Here is a 12,985-nt window from a genome sequence, read left to right as displayed (position 1 = left end):
GACTCCAGAGAATGTAAGAATCGTTCTGGTTAAACTTTTTAAACTTAGCAAGACCTTGTCCAAGCACACCTACCCAGTGTTTGATAGAAAGCCAGACCGCCTGACTTGTTTCAACTTTGTTCTCCATTCAAGCAGAGCACCTTCTTCCCCATAATCTCCAAGAAATTATAATAGGCAATAAACCAAGTATTACTCCTGTTTGAGAGGAATTTGAAGCTCTCTGAAACCAGCTAAGACAAGTTTCATGCCATAATCTTCCAACCCGTATCCCAAGTAAAGCACCACATTTCTTCCAAATCCCAGCTGCAACCTCCCCTTCAAATAAAACATGATTAATATCTTCATACTTCCCTTGCTTGCAACAATTACATTTCGACGCTAGTGGAATTCCAATCCGCCTAATTTTATCATCCACTGCTAGAGCACCATGCCACGCCTTCCACATGAAAACAAAGAACTTCTTGGGGAGAATGCTATTCTATATCCAATTATGTCCCTCAAGAATAGGACTTCTCACTCTAATACAATCCCAAGCAGACTTTGTAGTAAAATTCCCACTCTCAGTTTTGGTCCATATAAGTAAATCTTCTCCCTCTTTAGTCCTTGCCAACACATTATTGACATTTTCAGCAAGTTCCGTGCCCATTAATCTTTCTAAAAGATCCACATCCCAACCATTTTCAAGCTTGCAGTCTTTGATTTTTAAAAGAGGCTGCTCAACCACTGGCAAAGCTTCAGCAAATGACTCCTGTGCCAACCACTTATCATACCAAAAGAATACATTTCCATCTTTGATTTTCCATTTAGTATAATTCAAAACAGTAGGAATATTTTTTGCAATCATACACCAAAACCTTGTACCCTTTGGAGGACCAAGTAACATGAAAGGTTTATTGCCTACATACTTTTTTCGAAAAAAATTTGCCCAAAGAGAGTCTTCATGCATAAGCTTCCATGCAACTCTTAACTGCAGAGCTTTTTGCATTTCTTCAAGAGGTCGAATTCCCAATCCTCCTTCTGCACTTGGCCTACATATTTTCCTCCAAGCCACCCATTTTCTCTTGCCTCTTCCATCCCTTTCTCCCCAAAAGAATGAGCTCATAAGACGATTTAAAACATAAATAATCTGTTTAGGAACTTTTAAGACCTCAAGAAAGTGCACAACCATGCTTGCTAAGACATGTCTTAGTAGGATCACTCTTCCCCCCACAGATAAAAGCCTCATTTTCCACCCACTGATTTTGGTCTGAACCTTTCTCACCAATTCCTCCAAATCCGCAATTTTCAGTTTTTCGGAAACAATGGGAGTCCCCAAATATTTAAACGGACATTTTCCTTCCAAAAAACCAGTCAATCTTTTGAGGTTCCTTTTCCTTGCTATGGAAATTTTATTAGAAAAAAATATAGCAGTTTTTTCTTTGTTAATCAGTTGACCTGTCCAGCTCTCATATGTATCCAGAATTCTTAGAATATTACGGATAGAAGTGCGACCACTATTCGTAAAGATGACAACATCATCTGCATACATTAGGTGTGATATCAAACTAGTACCACGGGCTTGAGAAAACTGACCAAACCCCTTCTCTTCCACACTTTGTTTTATAAGACAAAAAAGAATTTCCTGCAAAATAATGAACAAATAAGGGGACAACGGATCCCCTTGCCTCAGCCCTCGACCTCCCTGGAAAAAACCTTTCGTAGTACCATTCATCAGTATGGAATACCAAGGCATGGAAATACACTCCCCAATCAAACTACAAACTGAATTGGAGAAACCAAAGGCAAGAAGCACCCTCAGAGGAAAATCCCAATCAACGCGATCATAAGCTTTGGCCATATCCAGTTTTAAAACCACATTCCCACCATGAATCTTATTATTAATCGAGTGCACCATTTCTTGGGTAAGACTGATATTTTCAAAGATACTTCTGCTAGGAATAAAAGCACCTTGCTCAAGAGATATCATTTTTGGAAAAATAGATGTCAAACGATTTACAATCACCTTGGAACAAATTTTGTAAAATACCGAACAAAGGCTTATGGGTCTAAATTTATCAAACCCAGATGGTATGTCCATTTTTGGTATCAATACCACATAAGAAGAAGTATAAAATCTAGGCCATTTTCCACCTCTAAAAACTTCTTCTACAGCAGCCATGCTTTCTATCTTTATAATATCCCAAACACTTTTAAAGAAACCCGCTCCAAAACCATCTGGAAATGCTTTCGTTTTGGTCTTATAGATTTTAGAGTTCTCATAAGCATCATTTCTCAACTCCTCCAACTTAGTCAACTAAAATTTCCTAAGCTTACCAGCATTCAATTTCGAAGAAATACTAACAGGAAAAGTGTCACCTCGGCTGAGAAATGCATGCTTAAAACCTGAGGGCAGTGGTTTCAATTCCAATTTGGGACTATCCACGTTTGAAGGAATCTGCTCTTCATTTTTCTTAAATAGCTCCTCAAATTTCGGTTGCCAAATATGTGGGCAATAATCCTGAGATTCATAAAAAATAACACAAATATCAATAACATCAGATGAATCATTCATAGTATCAAACTCATAATTAACAAGAAAATATTCAAGGGAATCAGAATCATGAGTTGTATGAACTCCATTGTCTATGAATGTGTCAATCATGTACGTTTGGTGGCACTTGTTATCCTCTATTGGTTGTTTTTCAATATAGAAAATATTCACCTCAAGAGTCATTTTCTCAAAAGAGAGCTTCAAAAGAGAGCTTAATTAGCAGTAGTGAGGAAAGGTCTACCTTAAATTAAGGGGATTTTAAAATTAGAGTCAACAACAGAACTAGTATCAATGATTAAGAAATCAACAGGGTAGTAAAACTTGTCAATTTGAATAAAAACATCCTCAACTATTCCTCTAGATTTCTTAACTAAACGGTTAGCCAATTGAAGCACAACAGAAGTAGGCTTAATTTCACCCAAACCAAGCTGCAAATAAATGGAATAAGGCATCAAGTTTACCCTAGCTCCTAAATCTAGAAACACTTGTCCAAACTCATGATTCCCAATATTACATGCAATGATTGGACAACCAGGATCCTTGTACTTAGGAGGAATGTGTTGCTCAATTAGAGTACTAACTTGATCTGTCAGGAATGTTGTCTTCTTAACATGATGCTTCCTCTTAATTATATACAAATATTTGAGAACTTTTGCATAAGTAGGAACTTGTTTAATAATATGCAAAAAAAGAAGATTGATCTTTACCTGCCTGAGGTTCTCCAAGATTTCATTACTAGAATCCAAAGTTCGCATATTAGATTTTAAAGCTTGAGCAAATGGTACCTTAACTGGGCTCTTAATTACCTTGGCTTTCTTGGGCAACTCGGCACTATCATTGCTTTGTTCCTCTTCAACATCCTCTGATTTGTTCGTTGTTGGGATGTGTAATGACTTATCACTTCGTGTCACAATGGCATTCACCTCCTTCAAATTTCCTTGAGTCATATGTTGACCTTGGGGTGTGGATTGAGTTTGAGAAGGGAACTTGCCATGCTTATTCACACTCAAAAAGCTCATCAAAATCGATACATGGCTTTTTATCTCCTTATTTTCTTCAATAACATGCATAATCAAATATTCAAACTTTTGATTATTTTTACTCTGTGCCTCAATAAAAGCATGTAAAGTATATTCTAAGAGGTTCTTAGAAGAAGATGATGCATGATACGGTCTAGGATAAGCTCTAGGTGGTTGTACAGGCTGTGGGTTTTTAGATTTCTAGCTAAAATTGAGGTGATTGCGCCACTCCGGATTATAGGTATCATAGAAAGGTGTAAAAGTCTTCTTGTACATACCTAAGGCATTACATTGTTCCTCATACATCTCTCTCATCTCAGCAAATGTGGGATACTCTTGGGTGAGGTGATTTACCCCACCACACACAAAACATGGTCCAAAAGACTTTGCATGATTTGCCACGTGTGTTAGCTTTAACTCCTTAGTCTTTAACACATCTAGCTCCCTAGTGAGCATTTCAACCTTAGCCTTTAAGTTATCATCTTCCCTGAGATGGTAAATTCCACCACCATTTGGGTTTCCTGTAGGTCGTGACCCATTTGTGCTCTCAGTAGCACTAAGTCCAGTCCAAGTGTGAGCTTTTTCAGTAAGCTTATTGAGGTATTCTATGGCCTCATCAGGATCTTTCTGTAAGAACTCACCATTACACATCATTTCTACAAATTGGTGCTCACTAGTTGTAAGTCTCTCATAAAAATAGCTCACTAAGTGCCAATTCTCATATCCATGGTGATGACACATACTCAACAACTTCTTAAATCTCTCCCAAGACTGATACAAAGTCTCACTGTCCTTTTGTGCAAAGGTGAAAATTTACCTTTTTAAAGTGTTGGTCTTATGTTGGGGAAAATATATATTAAAGAAGACCTGAGTCATCTCATTTAATGACCCAATAGATTGAGGTCTCAGTGAGTATAGTCAACACTTAGCTCTATCCTTTTAAGAGAAAGGAAAGAACTTAAGTCTCACAATGTCATTAGTGTATTTTGACTATGAAAAGTCGAAACTACTTCCACAAACTCTCTAATGTGCACATATGGATTTTCATTTTTCAAGCCATGAAATGTAGAGAGTAACTATATCATCCCTGTTTTAAAATCCAGTTGGCGAGTATTAGCTGGAAACATGATGCATGATGGTGTGGCTATGCGTGTAGTGTGAAGCCCCCAGATTCTGCTTGGGATCTAAAGGACATCCGAAGCGTTGGGACATGCAACACAAGGTTACCTGCCCCCGTTCATGACATATAAGATGCAATGTTCCTAACATGCATATAGTATTATGCAATATTCATAGCGGATAATTCTTTTTGAGCAATACTATGCATCAAACTTATAATATCCCAAATAGTTAAAACATAAACCATACATACTTAAAACATCTATGATTACAACACCGGTCTTAGAAGACTGTAATCTCAAAACAATGGAGACCTGGCTCCATAATTACACTACCAAATACACTATTGGGCTAGTTCATTGAGTAACTTGTGTAACTCGACTAACGATGCCGAAATACTATTCAAAGACCTAACTATGGAGGCTGCAAGCTCCATGTTGCGTCTACAACATCTAGTTAACCTCCTCCAGTTTGCCAGTGTTTGCTCCCTGCTCTGATCCTGATACATCGCCTACCATTTGGGGGGAATGGTAGTTGGGATTACCCGGTGAGATTTGATTACAAATCTAAACAAGTTAACAAGAAACTTCCACACAGGTTAATGATGCATGCATGGTAGTAAAAACATGAATGCATAATCAAAGTCATAAGTAAGCATAGCATAACATGACATATAGCATGTCATAAATGATATAACTTGAACTAAAACTAAAACTTAGCTTGACGTGACATGGTATGTACGTGAACTTAAAACATAACATGGACTAGCAACATAGCATGAACGTGAACTTGAAACATAACATGGACTTGAAACATAGCATGAACGTGAACATACATAATTTGAACATGAACATGAACATAACATGAACCTGAGCACAAGATAACAAAACGTGAACTTGAAACATAATGTGGACGTGAACTTGAACATAACATAAACATAAACATAACATGAATCTGAGCACAACATAACATAAATGTGAACTTGCAGCATAATGTGAACGAGAACATGACATAACATGAACATGAACATGAACATAGCGCGACATAAACATGAACTTGAAAATATTCTTGTCTCATAGGGTCACCATGATTGAGTAATCTTATCTCATGAGGTTACCATGATTGCGTATTCTTATCTCATGGGGTTACCATGATTGTGTATACTTATCTCATGGGGTTACCATGATTGACATGAACTTGAAACTTGACATGAACGTAAACGAACATAACATAACATGAAACATGACTTGAGCGTGAAATACATGAACTTGGAATTTTATTCCATAGACTTAATTAATAAAAGTGAACATGCGGGTGCTACACGGGTCCCCTTGAGCCATGTGTCCCTGTCGATTACAGCATCACAACACAGGTGTCTATAGCAGCTATGAGTGCGTTAATACATACTCCACAGTTGCTATGGCCCCACATATTCTACATGTCACAATTGTTGTGTCTCACGTAGTGTATGCTCCACAATTGTTGTGGCCCCATGAATTGTTTATGCCACACTTGCTTTGGACACATGTAACATAAAGTGTGGTTCCATCGGCATTAGTGTCTGGCGCGCTCTGGTGACTAGCTAGTTAGGCCCTATTCGCAACCTATTGACTGTACTTTGTCAACCTAGGGAATCTCAAACTTATTTAGACACTCCAACGTGAACAAAGGAGTTTCACTAGGATATTACCTTATCCTAGCACTTAAGGTCGTGATTGACATTAATAACTTAACTGGCATATATGACATTTCATCATGTAACGTGACATAAAAGATAAAAATCCTGACGTAGCGTAACGTGACATGAACATAAGATGACAGACATGACATACTTTGAGACATAAATATAACAGACAACATTCCATAACATGACATACATGTAACAGACAATATTTCGTAACATGACATAACATGTAACATACAACATTTCGTAACATGGCATAACATGTGACAATGAATATTACGTGACATGACATACATGTAACATATGGCATAGGTAATGTGACATACTTGTAACAGATAGTAACATAAGACAAAATATATTATGTAACAGATGAGATTTTCATAATAGAATAATTCATGTAATAGATAAACATGTGATGACATGGCATATATAATAACATACGAACATAAATTGTAGTTTCCTTATCCATCGCAGTAAACTGATAGTAAGTTAAGAGCTAACTTACTTCGATCATCGCGTTTTACGAGAATAAAGCGCAAAATACGAAGAACTGTAAGAGGGTATTCTAAAAGTTAGAAATTTAATTACTAACAATTAGAAATGTGAAAAGAGACAATTTAGAGTAAAATTATCATTTTACCTTCTATATGTGGGGAAATGACCATTTTATCTCTAACTTAAGGATTTCACATCCTAACTCCAAAAATTACCAAACTTTACATTCATCATGTAAATTTTGTCCTAAACTCAAATATCAACTCAAAAAAATTTAAAACTATTCACAACTATGAAAAATTCACAATGGCCGAAACATTCATAGGTCATTTCTCTTGATTTTGGTTGCAATTTCTTCCATCTTCAAAACTCATGATTAAACCAAAATTTTGTAACTAGGATCTTCCTATCCTAAGTTTAAAAATACACTTAAAATATCCATTAAGAAAAAGCTTATCATCAAAATCAAATTTTTTGTAAAAAGACCCAAATTTTTTAACAAAATGTAAACCCTTAAATCACAAGACTTGACCTTAATAAAAACATCTCCAAGAATTCCAAAAAATAAAATTTTACTTCTAACATATTCATAACATCATCCTAAGATCAAACATGATTTAAATGATCAATCAAAAGTCACCAAAATCACAAAACAACACTTGGAGTTTTTGGTTTTACACTTAGTCCAAAAATAGAAACTTTTCTCTCAACTAACTTTGATTAATCTCTTGATCCATGGCTTAAAAATATGTGATCTTCAAACTAAAATATCTCATGGTTTAAAAATGTGTCCAAAAGAAGATCCAACCATCAAAATTAAAATCACATGGCTACAACTCAATAAAACATGGATCTAACCCAAAAACATCAAATCTTAGGCCTAACCGAAATCCTCTTGTATAGAAAAATTATATCTTAAAACTAATACAAAATATGTTCAAAATAACATCCTAACATGTATATAAGAGGTTTAGGATCATCATATAAAAATATCAAAGCCTTTGTAATAAGATCAACCATGAAATATTCAAACTTTCCCAAAACAAAAACTGTGTTTCCACTTCCAGTTTTCAAGTTTCTAAATCTAAGGAAATCTATCATCAAAAGTTTTATCCATGCAACAAAACTTCAATGAACATTCATAAACACACTCTAACAACACTCCTTAAAATGTTTGGACCAAGATATGTCCATTAGTTTGGTAAAAAATTCCAAAACATAACATACTCTCCAGTTTCATGCCCAGAATGACCTTTCCATGGTTGAAATAACTTTGACCAACCAAATGAGCGTGGAATGAGACAAATAAGATATCCACGAAGCTAAACTCAAGGATGAACAACTTGTATGAAGGAGGAATTGTGCAAAAATACATAGAGGGTTCAAAAGCTCCACGCAAAAAGACCAAAAAATCTGCCCGACAGAGCTCTTTTGAGTTTCTCTCTAAGAACTGGGTAAAGAAGTGATAAAATGGAGTGAAATGTGCCTTGCACGACTTTAGACTCTTAGAGGGGGAAGTTATGGGCTTGAATGACCCTTGATTGGAGTTGGCTATGTGACATAAAGTGGAGAATAGTGAGGGGCAAGGACTACCTGAAGCAGCTTGAGAGATGGAGGTTGATGGAGTGGATTTCTCCTTCACATCAAGGCACTATTGGGTGCAGTCAATGGCAGTGGATGGTCTACCATGTGGGGGAGGAAACTTTTTCAAGAAGCTTTGCCAAGGTGGCCAAATTCGTGGGCCTTGGTGGGCCCCAACCAAGTGGGCTTCAATTTGGGGTTTAAAGGGGGTTTGGTTAGGGTTTGAGATGCTATCAAACCCAAAATCATTTCTTGGCCTAATCAAATTTCTAAGATTTAAAAGGTTGGATAATGATGTCATAACAAGGATTTGATTAATTAATAGCATGTGGAAGTGATTAGGTCAAGTGATTAAACACAATGCCAGAAATCGGGTTAGAAAGGGTTTGGAGGCCAACTTTAGGATTTGGGAAACCGTTTAGGTTTTCGATTTCAACCAAGTTTTTGGAGTTTCAATTGGATTCCAACCATTTAGGGTTTTGCTAGGATTGAAACCCTATTTGGTGTGGTACAATTTAGTTGATCAGATGAAACAAAGTTTTGCTTGGATGACATGATCTCACACTTTGATTTCTTTCACAAATCCATCTAATGGTTTCTCATGTTGCCAAGTGTTTAATACTATTAACTATGTGTGGCTACGATCTTTCCAGGTGTCCAAATAAAACTTCTCTAACCTAATTTGGACATTCTATACTGTGATTTTGAAAACATTGCACTGGGTGTGCTTATCGAGGTTACTATTCACTCCCAAAAAAAGCATAATAAACTTAGTATTAAAAAATTCTAAATAATCATATTAACCTATAGTGAAAATCGTTTACCGAAATTCAACCTCGAAGTGCCCCTAAAAATAATTTCACAATTTCGAACAGATGTTTTATCCAGAATTATGAAAATTGGCTATTGCCCCATAAAATCCTAAATAATCAACTGAGTCTAATGGCGTAGACCAAAATACATTCTGACACTTCTAACTACCTCAAATAATTAAACTCATATTTCTAGCATCATAGTGAGTGATAACACTAACTATGTTGATAGACTAACACCTGTGCGATTGATCGATTTGTAAAAACTTATGGGGTTTTCACGAGGTTCCTAAAGTCAATAGAAATTCTACCAGTGAATTTCTAGCGAGCTGTTACATGTAGGGTGGAGGTAATCCTGAAGAGTTCTAGTGGGTTGATCTTCATATTCAATCATTTCTTCGGGATTAGATGGATTGTCAAATAAAGGATTTAAAAAATTTGATTTTGACTCTAGCACAGGCCTACTTGCAAATCTACCCAATGTGTCTCTATATATGTGCATGCAAGGTAACAAAATACTAACAAAAATAAAAATACTATAAAAATAAAGAAGAAAAAAAATAATGTAGTAAGCTAAAAGAAGGAACGAAATTACCGCCTTTACAAACTGCTGAAAATAAAATCTATCTAGCAATTCTTCTACCGTCTCCCCGACAACGGCGCTAAAATTTGATTACGCCCAAAGAATAATGCGGTAGTCGTAGTACATCTTTGGGGTGTTGATTCCATAGAGAAACAAATTAAAAGGATAGCAAAAAGAACAAAGAAACTAAAAAATAATAATTAATGATTAATGATTAATGGAAAACAAAGATTAATTTTAAATGCAAACTTAAGTGAAGCAAAGTGACTAATGAAAAAAGTACTCAAATTTGACTAATAGTAAAGCCTCAGGAATCCCTTGCACAAATCCGATATTTTAATTATTCTTAATTCATTGAATAACTCAATTGGGAACTCAATTCCCAAAATTCTCAATCAGAATGTATAGATTTATAAACCAAAATTAAACCAAATGTAACCCATTGAAAAATAATTCACCACTTTTAAAATACGTAAATTATTATCACTATTGAGAAACTTCAACGACGACAATATACTCAGGGAGCGATATTGTAGCAAATAAATAAATCAATATAGATAAATAATTGATCCAAACATAATCAATGACCTAATCCATTCAATAGAAAAATCATGACTAAATCCATAAACAGAATAATTCTATGATTATTCGGAGAAGAAAACATAAACAATGAATTGCGAATGATAAAACAAAAGAGTTTTAGTAATTGAAAATCAAATACATAAATTAAAAATAAATTAAGAATACCATATAATGTGCAAGTTCATCCATAACCCTGCTTGAGAATTTAGTTACCTATAAATATAATGGACAATAAAAATTTCAAGAGAAAAATAAAGCAAACGACGACCATGGAAATTAATTTTGTCTCTTTGATCTTCAGTACTGAGCCGTCTCCCTTCTCTCCAAAACTCCAAATTTTGTGCTAATGAAATGCTTATATAGGGTAGGAAAGAAACTCTAATGTCTTCATATTCTCGCATACAAAATCGTCTAAATTTTAGGACTCATCTTGGTAGCCACGTACGTGCTTCAGGAGTTCGAATTTAGAAATTCTTATTAGAGAAACTTTGTAGCCCTTTAAGATATATTTCTAACGCCTCAAGAATTGCATCAAACCAATATTTGAATGGAAAGTTATGATTAAAATACTAAAGTACGTACAGATTTTCTTCTAGCGAATTTCAGACTGACTTTTTTTCTTGATCCGAATTACTCTCAAACCCCATCGTCATCCTTATTTAAGAGTCTTACACTCGTTAAAAGTTCTTAGATTGTTCCAACGTCTTGTCCACTTGAAGGTCCTTTGAATTTGACTGGATTTGGACTTGCTCTTTTATAGATTCTGAAATTAAATATAAAAATCTACTCAAGAGTATTCCAAAGTAAATAGAAACTCATTTCAAGAATACACATTAATTCCTATTATTTATATTCATATTTTAGCATTTTAGTCCAATAATAAGGTATTTAGAGTGAACTTTCGTACACTCATCATGTTATTATCATATTTCAAGATTAACTTAAGCAAAAAGCTAGAACCCTTAAAACTTGTACCGAAATCTTGCATCCATGAATATACATCACAAACTCAACTTAATTCAAGTTTCATGATTCAAATGAAAACCTAACACATTAATCTACTCAAAATAGAAAGAACATGGATGATCTACTCACAAAACCAAAGCCTTGGAGCTCACAAGAATTAACTCTCCAAGAATGCTCACACTAGCTCTCGGGTACACTATCTCTTAGAGGTTCTTAGGAAACTTAGAGTAAGAGAATTTCTAATAATATAGGAGTAGGGGTGAGATGAAAAGAGGAAGAGAGGGTGAGGCTTTATGGTTTGGTTTGCAGAAGAGATATAAGGATAAACTTGAAGGGATTCTCTGTGAAGTGAAGTGCTCATTGACATCACTATATGTAAGTGTGAACAGCTATAAGTGCAGTCCATTATGACCCAAAGATCAAAGATCAAAGATCAAGTTAGTGGAAATGGTGCAGAGGATTTAGTCTTCACATGAGAAGACCTAAAGCTTTCGGTTCCCTAAAGAAAACCAGAAGTTGTATCTCAAGATGTGCGGATCTTGGATTCCTTTCCAAACCTAAGGTGTATCTCAAGATGAGTGGAGAAGGGGCTGAATTTTGTAGAAAAAGAATTGAAAACAAGTTGATATGCTCAGCTACACATGGCTCCTTCATTGAGTGCTTTTGTTTGACAAGTGTATGGCCATTGATCTCATGTCATGAGCTAAACTTAATCCTATCTTCAAGTCTAAAAATTACTGATCTAGGTTGATGTGGGAGGGGTTGAGTTTGCAAAAAAATCTCTAATGGGATCGCTTGAGGTGCTAAGCTACATATGTGTAACAGCCACCAGAAATTCAACGGAGGAATTTCTTTAGGCTTTAGGGACTTTGCAAAAGCCCTGAAGGTTTTTACGAATTAACCAATTGCGTAGGTTTTGGTCTGTCAGCATAGTTAGTGTTGTGTCAGAAATGTAATTTTATTTATTTGAGGTACCTAGAAGTATCAGAATAATATATGGTCTATACCATTAGACTCAGAGGAATACTTAGGACTTTATGGCGCAATAAAACTATTTTTGATTTCTAGACGAAATACTTGTTCAAAAATGCGTTTTGATTATTTTGAGGCACTTCGAAGTCGAATTTTGATAAACAATTTGCACTCTAAGGTTAATATGACTATTTAGGATTTTACAGTATAAAGTTTATTTTTCACTTTTTTAGAGTGAATAGTAACCTCTATAGTAGCACCTAGAGCAATATTTTCAAAATCATAGTGTGGAATGTCCAAATTAGGTTAGAGAAGTTTTATTTGGACACTTGATAAGATCTTAGCCACACTTGGTGAATATTATTCGACACTTGGCACTAAGAGAAACCATAAGATAGAAAAAAGATGAAGGAAATCAAGCTTTGTCATCATACCACCTAAGAAGAACTCTATTCCATCCAAGCATCCAATTTGTGCCAAATCAAAGAGGGTTTCAACCCTAGAGAAACCTTAAACACTTGGAATTCAATTGAAACTCCAAAACCTTGGTTGAAACCGAAACCCCAAATAGTTTCCCCAAACAAAGTTTGCCTCCAAACCCTAAATGAACCCGATTCTAGCTTAGTGTTTAATCACTTAATT

At 35.3% G+C, this 12,985-nt stretch overlaps 1 protein-coding gene across 1 annotated transcript; it reads right to left on the bottom strand.

Annotated features, from left to right (window-relative positions):
* Positions 1 to 478: 478 nt before the first annotated feature.
* On the bottom strand, positions 479 to 4,203 carry LOC118348687. The gene is made up of 5 exons (XM_035690798.1): positions 3,904 to 4,203; positions 3,238 to 3,525; positions 2,809 to 2,958; positions 2,342 to 2,497; positions 479 to 748 (listed from the first exon to the last, which is right to left on the bottom strand). Exons 1-5 carry the CDS (start codon positions 4,201 to 4,203, stop codon positions 479 to 481), a joined length of 1,164 nt encoding a protein of 387 aa, XP_035546691.1.
* Positions 4,204 to 12,985: the final 8,782 nt, after the last annotated feature.

The sequence above is a fragment of the Juglans regia genome, chromosome 1, assembly GCF_001411555.2.
Source record: "Juglans regia cultivar Chandler chromosome 1, Walnut 2.0, whole genome shotgun sequence".
NCBI lineage: Eukaryota > Viridiplantae > Streptophyta > Magnoliopsida > Fagales > Juglandaceae > Juglans > Juglans regia.
This window is presented reverse-complemented; position numbering and strand designations above follow the sequence as displayed.